The 16,242-nt window shown below is 37.6% G+C and overlaps 1 protein-coding gene and 1 long non-coding RNA gene across 2 annotated transcripts in view; one reads left to right on the plus strand and one right to left on the minus strand.

The window, feature by feature from the left end:
• Window positions 1-10,688, plus strand: part of LOC309478059 — a 289,830-nt gene extending 279,142 nt beyond the window's left edge. The window contains exon 2 of the long non-coding RNA XR_014198796.1: window positions 8,074-10,688. This is a non-coding gene — a long non-coding RNA (uncharacterized lncRNA). The remainder of the gene's footprint in view (window positions 1-8,073) is intronic.
• The window catches only part of pof1b (POF1B actin binding protein), a 33,427-nt gene that overhangs the window by 14,950 nt on the left and 2,235 nt on the right, over window positions 1-16,242 (minus strand). The window contains exons 2-5 of the mRNA XM_082141313.1: window positions 10,740-10,808; window positions 1,209-1,426; window positions 634-667; window positions 316-396 (exon numbers count right to left, since the gene is read on the minus strand). Of these exons, the coding sequence (XP_081997439.1) occupies window positions 316-396; window positions 634-667; window positions 1,209-1,426; window positions 10,740-10,808 (402 nt within the window). The remainder of the gene's footprint in view (window positions 1-315; window positions 397-633; window positions 668-1,208; window positions 1,427-10,739; window positions 10,809-16,242) is intronic.

Raw genomic sequence — 16,242 nt, forward strand, 5'->3', positions numbered from 1 at the left:
ATATATATATATATATATATATATATATATTAACAGAAAATAATGACAGCACTTAATCTAATCTAACTTGCTCAAAGTTGACTGAATATCCAAAAAATGACTGAAGATGAAGCAATTCTCTCTTTTTATCAGACTCCCAGCTCAAACAATGTCTGAGAGGCTACATTGTGCCTGGAGGAACATGTGTTCCTAGGACAGGTTTTATGAGCTAATAATCTGCTGCTGTCAGGAGAGACGTCTGAGGGTGGGGTGTACTGAGAGGTGGGTGGGGTTGACTGGAAGTGGGCAGGGCAGTCGTTCGTAATGTGCGCTCACCTGCAGTAGGTAGCGGATCTGTTGCTTAGTCAGTTCAGACACTCCTTTGGGAATAAGACTCTCTATTTCATCTTTGTCCACCTGAAAACACACATACAGACAAACAAGTGTTTAACAAGTTCATCATATATTCTTCGACCAAGAGCTGGAAGAACATTATTTTCAAACTTTTTTTTTTCTTTCCAAAATATCATGAATTGATAAATTAATTTAGAATGAGGGTTTGGAATGAACCATGATTGAAACTTGAAATCCTGTATGCAACATGGACAACTTTTAGCCAACTTCACAGGAACTGAACAATCTGCCACTCCCTACCTTGTAGTCAATGGTGGAGTCCAGAAGGTGTTTCCTGCAGAGACGGAGAACAATTTGAATGAGTCAAAATGACAAAAAAAAAAAAGAGCCTTAAAGCAGAGGCGTCCAGAAGTGTTGCTGTTCTCACAATCATTTCTAAGGTGTAAAGTACAGAACCTCTTAACTTGCCATGAATCACTAGATTGAGCCTTGCTCTTAGACAGCTTTAGACAAGGCGGAGAGGATTCAGGTTTTTGATCACTCTAATGAGTCATTTGAGAAAGTGGCTGTAGATTAGGTGAAGAGATGAGATGTAATTTTGGTCTGTAATAGGTTTTCTCAGTTAAGTCATCAATCATCTAGCTAGTGTTTGACAGGGTTAAGGGCTGCTATCTGCATGCAAATCTTCAATTTAAATACTCCTTTAAGGCACACAGGGAGGAATTCACTAAGGCAGAATATGTGAGATGCAATCTGCACATTATATCTCATTATTGTAATTGAAGCATGGCATTTCATGAATTAGCTTGCGAAAATGTACTTATTATGAAATAACTGTTTTAAAAAGCATTAAAATGCTGAAGGATGTGCTCTACCTTCCCCGGATCTTCGCCACATGCTCGGAGATGCAGGTGTGAATATCGGAGTTCTTGCGGTAAACCTCAGCAAGAAGCTCACCAAAGAAGCGGTTGTCCATCTTGGCGACGGGTTCCACCTCGAATACCTCGGTCTTAATCTCAGACGAGAAGCCATTCTTCATTTCCCTCAAGTCCACGATGTCCCCCTGAATGCTTGGACTCTCCACCAAGTCCGACTAGAAAAGGGCAGGATGTGAAGAGAGGATACTCTGAGCATGAGTGCACAACTTTTGTTGAGTTACATGAATTTTATCAGATGTTTCTCTGTAAGTTTAATATTAAACAAATCAGCTACAGGATCAACACTGCTCTTCCTTGACACATGCAAAACATAACGCTTCCATAACTGTTACTATGTCAAAATGGAGGAAACTTTTCAAAGAAACAAACAAACTCTGCCTATGTCTGCTCAGAAATGAGGGTTAACGTTTACAAGTATCTGTTACATTTTAGTAGTAGATTGTGAGTGATGCATACTACGAGAGACATCAGCCAGTCCACACCTCGATGAATAGTAAGTTAAAAAACCCACACCCATGTGTATCGATCCAGTTCAGACACTCCTGAGTGACTTCTCTAACAATACTCTTAAAAGCAGAAGACCAAACTACATGCTGGGAATTGAGTGAACCATAAAGGTATAAGGCCTCCAGGGGAGCAGAACAACTTTGGGATATGCAGCTACTGAAGCTGTTGATGGAAAAATTAATCTGTCTCTAAGCAAACTTTGCATTCTGTACATTGTCATCTGCTAGAAAGCATTAGTAGTAGTAGTAGTAGTAGTAGTGGAGATGCACAAATATGATATCGGCCAGTATGACCATTTTTTAATTATCGGCATTGCTCTGATTTTTCAAAGTCAAAATTATTTGCATAGCACTTTTCACAACACACATTGTTCCAAAGCAGCTTTACAGAAATGTCTGTCTGTCTGTCTGGAAAGCTACAGTGCAATGCATAAGTTTAGACACCCATGCTAAAGTTGACTAAAAAGAGGAATAAAAAAATAATCTTTTGGAAATAGAACTTAATGCCTTAATAAAAAAAAAAATTTGAAAAATCCAACCTTTAAGGACACCAATTTTCTTTGTGAATGAATAATGTATCGTAAATAAATAAATGTTCTTCCTTAAAATACAGGGTGCATAAGTCTGGACACCCCTATGTTAAATTCCCATAGAGGCAGGCAGATTTTTATTTTTAAAGGCCAGTTACTTCATGGATCCAGGATACTATGCATCCTGATAAAGTTCCCTTGGCCTTTGGAATTAAAATAGCCCCACATCATCACATAGCCTTCACCATACCTAGAGATTGGCATGGTTTAATTTCAGTTAGCCTAATAGCTGGTTTGATATGCATTGAGAGATGATCTTATGGAAAGTACTCCATGCCAATCTCTAGGTATGGTGAGAATTGGTGTCCTTAAAGGTTGGATTTTTCCATTTTTTTTTAATTAAGGCATTAAGTTCAATTTCCAAAAGATGATTTTTTTTATTCCTCTTTTTAGTCAACTTTAGCATGGGTGTCTAAACTTATGCATACTTTTTAAAATAATTATTGGCCAAATTATCTATTTTGGTGCATCCATAATTAATAGCGTTTTCATCCCTAGTTAAGGGCGTTTCAGATTGATTGACATTTCTGCATTCTAAAAGCTTCAGCGGTGTTTGGGTATCAAAATGATTGATGACACGACATATAATGCAAGACAGAGCAGCAGTTTCGTCAATCTTCCAGTAACTTCGAGAACTCAAGGTGTGTCGGAGTGGTCGGGCCAGATTCCACTCATCCGTGAGAGAGAATCACTCAGGGTCTGGTTTAATAACTGAACTGACACTACAAAAGATATTTAGGTTTCAATTTGAATCATCTTGACACAACTAGAAGTCATTTACCATTACCATCGTACCATTTACGATTACCAGGTTTTCAACTGGTATGTGTTTCCTGTGACTCAAATTGTGACCTTAGTGTTGGTAGCACCGTGCTCTACTAGAAGAGCAACTGGAGCAAGTATCCTACAAGTGTCTCTGCTCTGTCCTATGCATTCTGCAAAAAGTGCATGTTAAGCAATGCAGCAGAAGTACTATAAAAAGAGACATTCGTCCAGGTGTTTGCAGGGGTCAGCATCTGTTATGAGAGCACTTATAGAAAGACAAAAGTGTTTTTTGACAATGGGTGTGTCAGGCCTTGAGAACATTCCACACATTCTGTAGCAGGAAGACCAGCAGTGACTGTGTTAACTGGGTGTGTGGACTGACTCTGAGACTCAGAGTAGTTCAAGGACTACTGAGACTACTGTGCCGAAACCGGTTTGGAGCTGCAACAACAAAGAGCCCAGCTTGTTAACAGTTGCGCATATTACTAAACTCTTAATTTTTACAGGATAAGCTGTGCATGAGTGGATGCAGAGTTGTGTTAATAAAAGATTGCGTCTGGGTGTGTTCTTACAAGATTAGGAAGATAAGAAATCATCAATGATTGAAACGTACTTTGGACATTAGTTACTTTTACCATCTGACAAGTTGCAGCAAGTTCTGCACACAGCAAGCAAGGACACATTATAGAGTTTAGTTCTTCTAGTTTCACTCAGTGACTAGAGGTAGTATCACTAGAATTAGAAGTCCAACAAACTGCCACTTAGGCCTATGCATAATCAATAAAAGTGTGCATTTAAAAAAAAAAAGGTAACAATTTAGTTTAAGGTCCAATTCTCACTATTAACTAGTTGCTTATGCATATTACCATGATATTAGTTACTTATAAAGCACATATAAATGTCTTATTCTGCATGATCATATTCTACATCCCTTAATCCTACCCAATACCTAAACTTAAACGCTACAAAAACTACTAATAAGCAGTAAATTAGGGGTTTATTGAGGCAAAAGTCTTAGTTAATAGTTAGTTAATAGAGAGAATTGGACCATAGTCTAAAGTGTGACCAAAAAAACTTTATATATGGGTTATGTCAAGAGTTAATGTACAAAATATTTCTAGGAGTAGTTCCAGATCACCTGAACTCCCTTCTTATATGCAAATTTCATTCAGTTGTACTATTGTAACATCGATTCCCACAGCAGGATTGAGCAACTCTGCACAGGAATGCACAGAAAGTGCTGTAATCCTAAAATCAACATTACGGAAAGTTCATAAAAAAAATTTTTTATATACTGTATATATATCCCACCATGTAAAGATATGAAAAATACTTTACCTTTATATAAACTGTAGGGTTATATTATATTATATAAAAGTTTGAATCCATAATCACTAGGGATTCCATTTGAATAATAATTAATCAAATTAATTATATGATATGTAGAGTCCAAGTTCGAGTCCAAGTCTGTTCACACAGGACATGTTGTTGTTGACATGTTCCAGAAATGTACATATGGTTGAGTGGGCAAAAGTGATACTTTACTATCACCCAATAATTACTGAGAAATAGGAACTGCAGATTAGTATCCCTTTACTTTGATGTGAAAATAACAACTAAGTCTTATCTAACCTTTTGATAAGCGAGTTCCCAAGAATTATGAGAAGACACTACTAATCATTACTACCTAACAAACAAACTAATCCTGTAACTGTGGGATGTCCTTTCTGCCTTTTGCTTTCCACAATACCTTACTGTGTGCAAAAATAGGTCAATGTGTGAGCCAAAAGCTCCTCTGTTCCAGTGTAACAGCAGGTCATTGCTCTGGTCTACAGTGAAAGGAAGGAGGAGCTCGGTTTTCAAACTAAAGTTGTGTCTGACCACAGGAAGCAAGTGGAGAGAGATACAGAGAAACTGAGAGATTTGACATTTGAAGGAATGGAGGGACTAATTATATTGAAGTATGTTGCATACTCTGAGTGAAATGCATGTGGGGAATAACCTGCTTTTTGATAAACTTGTAAACATTGTCAGATTATGTAAACTGGGTTATTTCAATAAACTGATTTTTGGTCGTTTTAACTTCGGTTCTACGCATCAGAAGAAAAAAAATTTGACTTGTAAGTTGTTATCTGTTCAGGTTCCTGTCAGTTTTATTTTGAACACTGTCTCTATGGGCACTGCCAGTTCATTCTGTTTTGAACCCTTGAACGTGAAGGTCTAGTGCTAAGGTTAAGTCGTCATCGGTCTTTCATATGGCCTATCCTAAAGTTTTAAAAACATTACACTCAAGCTGTCATAGGGTTGTGCTCGCAAACATGCTGGGACAGGAGTTGGGAGCACATCATAAGCTTTGAGTTTCGTTCACAGAGGAGGATTTAGTTGTGATTAGGTGTATTGCACTCAACACATTTAGGATGAATTGAATGGTAATGTGAGATAGCATTGAAGATTGGTTTGGAGGAGTTTCAAATGATGTTATTGAGCTGATGCAGGCACAATGATGAATATAAAAATGGGCTTTAGTACGCGAGTATCTTATATGAACAAACTGTAACTTTGTGCTGTGGTTCTTTTGTGTTGAATTTCAAGAATTCATGCATCAGATCATGGGACGAGCAGGGACGAGGAGAGGTGAGGATTGTTTAGCAAGCAGTCTTTAGTCCATGAACATACAGACACAAGGATTATCCAAACAAGAAGCCAATAGTAGTACTAATCCAAACTGACGTTACGGGAGACTTTACAACAAGTGAACAACGACTGACAAACACTGATTAAAAACATGGGGTGTTTAATTATATACGCAAGAATACAAGAGGCTAATGAAGTAACCATGAATACTGACAAGGGTAATTATGGAAACTAACCAGACGACAATGGAAACAAAGGAAACAGGAACAAATGCACAGAAAATGAAACCAGAAACATCAAGGCAACAGAATAACAAAATAAGAGTCCTTGAACAGGGGAACCGTGACAGTAGTGGTTTAGCTAGCTGTTTTGTTGACTATTATTTGATATTGCACTTTTACAGATCGATTATCTGCTGTCTCCAATGGAATAGTTTTACATAAGTTTCAAGTTTTTAATAATTATATTTAAAATTAATTTTGCCTTTAATAAAAACAAATTTGGAAATGGCTTGTAATTATGATTTTATACATTATTAGTAAGACTTGAATTAGACCCTTCAACTCATTACTTGACTGTTTGACGTTTTCCTATGATTTGACTTTTTGACAGCTGACTCTGAAAAGATCATGATTTTGGCTTGGCTCTTGCAAAACAATGACTTGGAGTGAAAATTGAATGCCAAAAAACATGTTTCTTTGCCACATCTCTGAGGGATTACAATATGTAAAAATTGTATTAATAATTTTCATGTATAGTTCTTGTGTGCATGGGAGCATTTGAATTTGGCATTTAAAAATCCTAGGTAAGACCTTAAATAAATTAGCTTTTAAAATGAACCAGAAGGACTCGGGATCATGTGATTATAAACAGAAAAATAATATTGCAATGTTTGAAAACAGTCTTATGGAAAGATTCTTTGTAAAGGGTTTCAGTCTATTTTCATTTAGAACATTCAACACTTAATGACTAGTTTGGAATGATATTGTTTTACTTGGGTAAAAAAAAAACTGTATTATAGTCATGATAGGATAAAATACAATTTCTTAACACGATTATAAGGCTGTACAGAGTAAGTGCTTTTTGCGTACGTGTGGTTTCAGTTGAAACCCGACGGTTAAATTCCGAATTTTTGGTGAATCGTGATTTGTTCATAAAATCGTTTGTAAGCATACTTGGTGAATGATACCCATTATTTTTTTTAACATTACATTTTTTGTCATCATTTGTGAACAAGATTATGATAAGAAAATATGCACAACAAGCTTACATTATAGCTTTTAGTTGAAAACATTAAACAATGTGTGTAAACAATAAAATATACAGAACAAATGCATCCCAGATAGCAACAAAGTCTGGGCCGAGTCTGGCTTACATTCTGCACTTCTGGCTTAATTCTGGCACTGTTTTTTTTTCACACTCTTGTGTTAAACAGCATTAGGCTGAGCTTTGGCTGGAGTCTGGCCAACCAAAAGAAACAAAGAACAAACTGTATCTGTTTGGCTGAAGCAGAGCGAACGGGAATAAAGTTATCGTGCAGAACGTCCATATACAGTCGAGTCAGCATATGGTTATCGTGCTTATATTGTTATACATGTTCATGTTGGAAAAAAATAATAATATTCACATGTTCGGGTGAAAGTTGGCTCCTCATTCTGATAACAATAAGTCCAGGTTCAGGGAAAATGCGCTCCACCGACAGACGCTTCAGAGACACCGATAACGGTGTGCTAAGTGAAGTTTCTTACAGCGCTTTGTGTTTTCTGTTCTTAAAAGGGTGGTATAATGCCCTTTTCACAAGATGTAAAATAAGTATTTGATGTTGAGTGTGTATGTGAAGTTTTGGCTCAAAATACCCCACAGATATTTTTATATAGCATGTTAAAATTGTCACTTTTTGAGGGTGAGCAAAAACACACAGTTTTGTGTTTGTTTCTTTAAATGCAAATGAGCTGCTGCTCCCGGCACAGGGGGCGGAGCTACAACAGCTTGCACTCACACAAACATGCATTGAAAATTTCTAAAACGTTTAGCCTTTTATGTTTTATGTTTTATAACCGGAGTCAGACAATGATGGAGAGACTCAAGAAGAGGTGACAACATGTAGAATGCAACAGGACATTTCTGAATGGTTAGTTGATGAATTTATGCAGCTTATCTTCTAGTCATTGATTAGCATATTCTGTCTTGATCATCTATAAATCGTGTTCCGGGGGCTGTGGGTTTATGTAAATGTTTGGGTTAGTGACGTCACTAACCAGGGAGGAATGTCGTGTAGTCCCTACATTTGTTGTAGTCCTTAAAAAGCACTTTCTTTAAAAGCAAATATCTCCCTTTGCTTTGAACTTTGAGCATTGTAACTTTGCAGATGTTGTTTATGCTCAAACAGCAACATTACACACTAACTAAAGTTAAAAAAGTGAAATCATAATCAACCACCCCTTTAAACCTGTCTCCCTCGACCAAACTTAAAGGAAGCATATGTCTCGACATAATTTTGCTATCAGATAAGTTATCTTCTCGGCTCACTCAGTTGTGAATGCAGTGATGGACAGCTGTCTTTCCTCATTCGACTGATGTTTGGATTTCATGTGATTTCATCCTGGTGAAAACTCAGTTTCACCCAAGAATAGCCCTATTCGCACTGGATTAGTATTATCTGGGGAACTTGTGTGATTTAAAAAATGACCCGCCCATTTAAATGACATGTAAAATAAAGACATGTTATGTTACATTGTGATGTAATGGTGTTTTCTAGACACCAGAATTTTTTGTATTTGTATCAGCTGAAAGGCAGAATACAAATGTTTTTATTAAGTTAGATAGACATTATATTACAGTTTCAGGTTATGTTTTAGTGTTGTTAACATGTCCCACATTGGCCCACACAAACGTATTAATCGTCCCACATTTGGTTTGTTTGATGGTGGTCACCCTACCCCCACATCTGAATTTCGTGTGGCACATTCCCACGGGATAAGCGAAGCCTGTGATTTTACTCGAATCTCCCGGATATGATGTCAATGCTTTGCATATTTTGGATAGGCTATTGATTGGAAATGTCTTGTCGTTATAGTTCTATAGATGTGTGATATACCATAAACAGAAGAGTGTTTCATACCGCATGCTGCTATACATGTCATCCATCTCCATCTAATCATTTTTGTTTTCAGTCTTCTGATGGTTGTCAGCCTTCTCTTTCTGCCAATTTTATAGTTGTATGGTGTATAGCGATATAGATATACCCAGCACCCAAAATACTATCAAAACACTCCAACACTCCATTATTCGCGAAAGATGGATAAAAAAAACGGGCGAACAGGAAACAAAAACCTTGAAAAAATGATATACGACCCCGCCAAATCGCAGAGATGCTGATTTGCAAAGGACTAATATTATCACAGGACCTCGGTGTTCGGCAAAATCTGGTAGGTTTGCGGGGAAATTTTTACTTGACAAATTACAGACATGGCCAATTTGCACGAGATTAAGATCACAGACAACCTCCGCAATTATTACAAATGACTAGAGGTCACCAGGTAATACTAATCCTGTGCGAATAGGGCTAATGTATCCACACGTCATGTTGATCCATTTGATCAAAGTAATTCCAAACTTCGGTGCGCCAGAGGCAGACGACAACATTCTGTGATCAGATACGATCAACTTGTTAACAAGCTTCACAGCGCGACACTTAGTTTTAGTTTGCGTGCTTAGGATTTCACCCCCTTACGACCAGCAAAGCAACATATGTAGCAAAATTTGAATAGTATTTTTATTTTTCGAATAATAATTACAGATCAAATATTTGAAGATTCGACTATTCGTGCACACCCCTACTTTTTACCCAGCCGTCCAATCACAGTGGAAGAGGGGAGGGACAAATACCACACCGATAAACCGCCACATTCGGCTTGTACAATGGCATCAGACGACAAAAACAAGCACAACAACAGAACAAAATCATTTAAAGCAAGAGCCAAAGCAAACACTTTTCATTGTATTGTCATTTTATATATAGAAACAAATTATCTGTGAAATCAGATACTAGTTACACTTCCACGGATATTTCGTATCAGAGCAACCAAAGCATTTCAACAAAAAAACACAAAAAAAACCACAGCAAGGCATTTTCAGAAGAGCGTCTGGTGTTTTCAGCTGGCCAAAAACACTGCTTGGCTCAATACAAAACAAAAAAATCATACCTTATTTTTCAGTGTTGCAGGAAAGTAGTGTGGATGACATATCTATTGAAATTTCAAGTTGTTATTTATCTGAAATCTCACGTACACACAATTAAATAAATATTTAGACACTTTTTGCATAATTTAAAATACTGCAACTTGAATGTAAATGACAATTCACTGACACTGCTGTTTTCTTGATACACTAAGTTTAAAAAAAATAAAACAATAAAACATCCGTGTGACCACAGCTATGTTATGAAAACACATTAAGCTCTTTTATAAACCTGTCATCTTCTAATCACCTGCAGGCTGGTTGACAGCAACAGTTGCGATAAAGGACAACTCCCTCTAACACTTTCCTTGCAATATTATGACTATTGTCGGGCCCAATCTAAATGGGTGTTAACACACTGTCTCCTCTGGGAATTACCGAGTCCATTCTTTCTCTGAGACACACCCTAAACCCTGCAGGTACTGCACTTGTGCTCAAACGCGGTCATATTAGCATGTGCGTGCAACTACACATACACACCAAAGCCTGCCTCACAGTAAAGCTAGTTCTACCAGCTCATCTAGCAAGCCAGAGGCATGAACAAACCTAGAGGAAAGCATGTGTAATACAGTATCTATTGCTCATGTATTCCGCATAAAGGCATGAAAGTCAAGAGGTCAAGGGTAACTTTAGGTGTGTGTGTGTGTGTGTGTGTTTGTGTGCTACTACTAACCATATGATTTCATGCAAACAGTATTCAGCCTTATATGTTCGTGAACATGTTATTTTATTACCTCAGATGGTTCAGGGCTCTTGACGGGACTGGATGAATGGCTGTAGAAAGATGTTTGTCCATTTATGTTCTGAATATAGAAAAAGAAAACATGAATGAATCAGGCTTCTTGAACATGTTTTGTCTTGTGCTTAAAAGTCAAAAAAAAATGTCATGTGGTTTTGTTGTGTCTTTACTAAAATGAGATAAAGATCTAAAGGTACAAGGGGAAAAGGCTAACTTTATAACTAAATTATTAACATTAACAAACATTTTAAACTATAAGTTATTATAAGTATAATATAGGCAATATACAGTAAAGATTCATAATTTCATTTGTTGGGACTGGGGAGCTAGTTGTCACACTTTTTACTCCAGTGAATAAACATAAACTTTGTTGATTACAAAAAAACCTTTTGAAGGTTATTATTTGACAGAAAGAAAAAGTTAATGAACATGCACTGACCAATAGCAGGACATGTTAGGATATAAAAGGATGAAATTGTAATTTTAGATTGGAAGACAGAATTCACATTTATAGATGTTTGAAACCAACATAGAGAAACATGTATTTATTTGTGCGTGCACAGGGGCGTAGCCATCATTTCAAAAGTGAGGGGGATAGAATGCCAAGCGTTATACCAGTTGTTGTTTTTTCGTTTTTTCAGACCTTTGTTGACAGGTTTTTGCTTAATTGGCTTAATATGCTATTTATGTTTAAAGCAATAAAACAGTAAGTAAGAAAGAAAGAAAGAAAGAAAGAAAGAAAGAAAGAAAGAAAGAAAGAAAGAAAGAAAGAAAGAAAGAAAGAAAGAAAGAAAGAAAGAAAGAAAGAAAGAAAGAAAGAAAGAAAGAAAGAAAGAAAGAAAGAAAGAAAGAAAGAAAGAAAGATGTTCTGTACTTTATACTGCACATAGCCTTTTTCGGCTTTTTCAAGACAACTTAAAGTTTGTCTACAATTTTTTTTTAATCTAATTGTAAAGTGTTACCGAATTATATATGGTAAACATCATATAGGCTACACGTTACAACGCTGCATGATTCAAGCAGATAGTGGCTTTTAATGCATGAAAATCTAAATTCAGCATAAACAATCACCATCTTTATTCTAATTTGAAGGGCTTTGATTACATATCTGTGAAAATAAAAGACATTACGAATAAAAAAAAGACTGAAAATAAGCGCACGTTTGTGCGGGTAGTGAATATTTTCAATTTCCAACAAAACTTGTTAATTATTCAACTCGAGAAATAGGCAGTGCTATTCATCATTGTGCAACACAATTCGGATACCACATGACAACTTAGGCTATGTTCACACTTAGCGTCTTTTTTGACAAGAAAAAGTTGACAACGGGATTTTTTTTGCAAAAAAAAACGCTGGCAGCGTTCGGTTACAAATAGCAGCCGAGCGCGTCTTTTGTGGCTGGCGCATATACTGACGCGTCTTGACCATGCGTCAACATACGACGAAAAGGGTACCCCCATAACGTCCATATGTGACGATTCGGGTTATGGGTAGGTTTAGGTATGCGTTAGGGTACCGCTAGGAGGCGCTGCTGGTGCGCTTCTGTCTGCGTCTCATATTGACGTTAAAGGGGTACCCTTTTCGTCGTATGTTGACGCATGGTCAAGACGCGTAAGTATATGACGTTTTGGGGTGAGACCGGGCTGCTATAACAAGAGCTGCAACAGTAGCCTAGTGCTGTGTGATGCAAAAAATGTCGAGAAAGAGAAAGTTGGCTCTTGCGTTGGCTTTTGAAGTTACCGGGGAGGAGAATGTCGGTTCACAAAGACGTTTGTGGGTGCACGACAGACAGTTGTTCTTGTTGTTATGGAAAGGACAGGTCTCGCTACTCGCTTGTCATTGGTCAGCTGTCAAAAAGGCGCTTGACGTAGGGCGTTCTTTTCAGAAAAGTTGAACTTTTTTCAACTTAAAAAGACGCTCTGAGCTGCAGAAAAAGACGCCGGCGGTGGTGTCTAAAAAAGCGCTCAGGACTTTTTTGAAAAAACGGTTTACTCCATAGGGTTATAATGTAGAACAGACGCTGGCAGTTTGAAAAAAGACGCTAAGTGTGAACATAGCCTTACAGTGCTTGACTTTTTCGGGAAAACGGAGTGAAGAGTTTTTTGCCGTTTGAACTCATTGTGACCTCGATGAAAATGATGGATACAGCCATAGACAGTAAAAGAAATGGACACAGCGACCCCATAGACTTTAACAGAGAAAAGTGAAGTCAATTAGAAGCACTCACTTCCTGATGGCTGAGCGTACTGCGCAGACTCAAACTGAGCTTGACGTAGATGTGACGTGAGCAACCCGTCTGTTTATACGGTAATCTCTCTACTGTGCGACAGAGAGTCGAGTGGTTATGCCATAACATAAGATACAAGGTAATGGAGCCTTTTATACATTTTCGTGTTTCTTTAGAAATAAATAATGGGCAAATGGAGTCTTTAAACGCCTCAGATGTAAAGTTATTCGCTGTCAAAGTGACGCCAAAATGAATGGGAGTCAATGGAATGCTAACAGCAGGTGATGGTCTGCTAATCAATGGCGGCCCCCGGGGAAGCTTCAGTTTCTGGCTGATGGATTACCCCCTTGGATACAGCGCGGGTGCGAGCATGGGCGAGTCGTGATGCACGAGTGACTGATTACCATGGAAACGTGAAAGTCACGTATAGACTATCTTGACTCTTTGAATTTTAAGTCTGGATGTATACACATTGGCCCGCGAAAACCTCAACTTGTCGTGAACACACTTGCTCTACGAAAAAGCCCGCGTAATCTACGCCCATGTGCATGCAACTCAAAACCACTTAGTTACTGAGAAATAGCGTAGCCTATGTGGCCACTGTCAACTAACCCCTACTTTCCCTTATTCACATCAAAACATTAATAATGCTCATGAATTGACAAGCACTGACAAACAGAACCTCAGATACTTTGATCTCCTGAGATATGGACACGCATACTGCCATTTGTCTCCACACCCAACAGGGTGAAGTTGCGGGAAAGATGTTTTTCCCTCCCGTCCTTCCTTCACATTTGTTCCTTCTCCCTATTTCCTTCCCTACACATTCTTCTCTTCACTCGGTTCACTTAGAAAGATTATATATATTGTTATGATGTTCTATGTCAATGCAAGTTAATTAACAGTCGTGTTTGGTAACGGACTAAAATACAGCTTAGGTGGAGCAGAGGAGCACACCGACTGAAGTTTTAGAGCTCCGACTAACATTAGTCATGTATACTTAGACTGTAGAGGCTAATAATGGGTTTTCCGTTTAGAACAACAGTGTGTTAGACCAATCTAAATAGAGTGAGCCGCAACCTCTTACTATTGTAATATTATTCTACCTAAGTGTACGTGGGAAACCATGGCATGATTATACAAAGTTACCATTAGAAGTAGTTAAGTTGGTCAGCTTGTGGTAATGGTCGTGACCTCTGGTTAGATATAATCTTACCGTCATTAAGTGTGTTCAGATCTATGGGGACTAAATAATATATTTTAGAATAAGTAAGTAGAGTACGGCCGTCTAGAATATTAGTCAACCAGCTCTGTCTAATGACCAAGACTGACGAGTTTGTGATTATGAGATCGTATACCTGGCCGGTTCGAGACTCAAAGCGTTATAGGAATCCGGATGAACGGGTGTAATTTCAATAAAGAGTTAAATAGAATAATCAAATGCGTAGCTAAACTATTATTTAATTTACCAATTGGCATTCCAATCCAATCGAGGTTGTGATCAAATGGAGTCAGATAGAAGTTTAATTGGAATGACGAAAACGAACGCACAGAAACCTTCATCCTTCTTATTTCATGATATAAGTAATTTAAGATATCAGTAAAATCTCACAATTATCAATGGGCTACTTCAGCAAAAACTATATTAGGCTACTAATGTAGCGAAGTAAAACTAATCAAATGTAAAATAACACGTCATAGTCTTCCCTGGATACATTCAATTTATATTAATCCTTAAAGCTACAAAAGTTATTCATTTAAGAAAAACCAAGTTCTTTATGACCCGCATTTCTTATATGAAGATTTAAATACAAAAGAAAGGCATGAGAGTCGGCTCTTTTGTCAGTTGTAAGTTTTAGTTTAAAATGTTTGTGATTTTAATAAGAAAAGTAGGCTATATGTTTAAATGTTTTACCACTTGCTTGAGCATCTTGATATATAAATCTAGAAGTACGGTAATTCATTTAATAATACATTGTTCAAATTTAGGGCGTATAAACGTGAATACGTCTATGAAATTATTGTGGAACGGTACTGTGTACAAAGAGAATCAAGATGCTGAATAAAGCATTTTTCAGTTACAAATTTTGTATTTAAAATAAAAATAATGAATAAATGCTGTGTTTGTGGATACAGCCGCAGATCAGTTGCACACTGCGAACGTGTCTTATGTGAAAGCACAAGAGACCGTGCTGCTTCTGCACTGCATAGGCTACGTACTGCAATACGTACTGTATACGCACTGCAAAGGGAGTATGTGATGTGTGAGCATGGCATAAGACCGAATGCACAGATCCAATATACAGTTACGCACTCGTTTTCTTTCTCAACTGTTTACATTCACTTAAGAGTCAAGACACAAACGACTGTGTTTACGAGGATACTTGCCAAAACGGCTTTTTGACATTTTTGTGAGTAGGCTATGAGATCGCTAATCCGAATCAAACAGTAGGCTATACTTTGCTTATGCGCTTTCCGCTCCATCTCGGAGCACGAGCACGGAAAGCCGCCTGGGGAACACAGCGGCTTAATTCTTTTTAATGACACTGTTTAATATTAGGCAGGCACGTCCCTCAGTTTAGCAACAGTAGACTGCATTTTACAACACTCACTTATTCGGCTGATCTGGATGTTAAGTTTGGCTTAGGGAGGAACGAAAGCGCTCCGTCTGAATGTGGCAGCGCCACAATGATCATTTACCTCGACTATCTTGTTTTCATAATCGTTGGAAGCCAAAATCAAAAATGCGATTCGCACAGCTCTAATTTCTATTATAATCAGATAAGGTCAAATGGCAGGAGCTATTATAACTCACAAAAAAACAATGTCGTGAACTAAAATGTGATGCTATGCAAACTAAAACGTATTTCTGAAAAGCCATGTCGACGTTGATTCATGTTATATTATGGCACTGTCTCTTTCCATTTTTGCTTGCTAACTATTTTCGGTTTGAGTTTCAGTTGTTGTTGCTTCAAGCTACTATGACATCTTTAACTGAGTAGCCTGACTTTCTTATTATTCAAATTTTGGTAATTGAACAATTTTGAAGTCACATAACGTAGCTTAATAGAACAATCCTTTCCATCTTTGGTCCAGGTACTAATATAGCCTTAAAATATTCATTGGGATCCAATATCCAATATCCTCTTGAGATCAGGGCAGTGAGGTTTACCTGCACAGCTCTGGCCTCCATTACATTAGTACAGTGATTCCCAACCAGGGTGCTGCGTCTGGTGACCCTGGCGTCAGGGATGCCGTGTAAAAATCCTTC

Source organism: Leuciscus leuciscus, assembly GCF_965113295.1.
Source record: "Leuciscus leuciscus genome assembly, chromosome: 16".
Classification (NCBI taxonomy): Eukaryota; Metazoa; Chordata; class Actinopteri; order Cypriniformes; family Leuciscidae; genus Leuciscus; species Leuciscus leuciscus.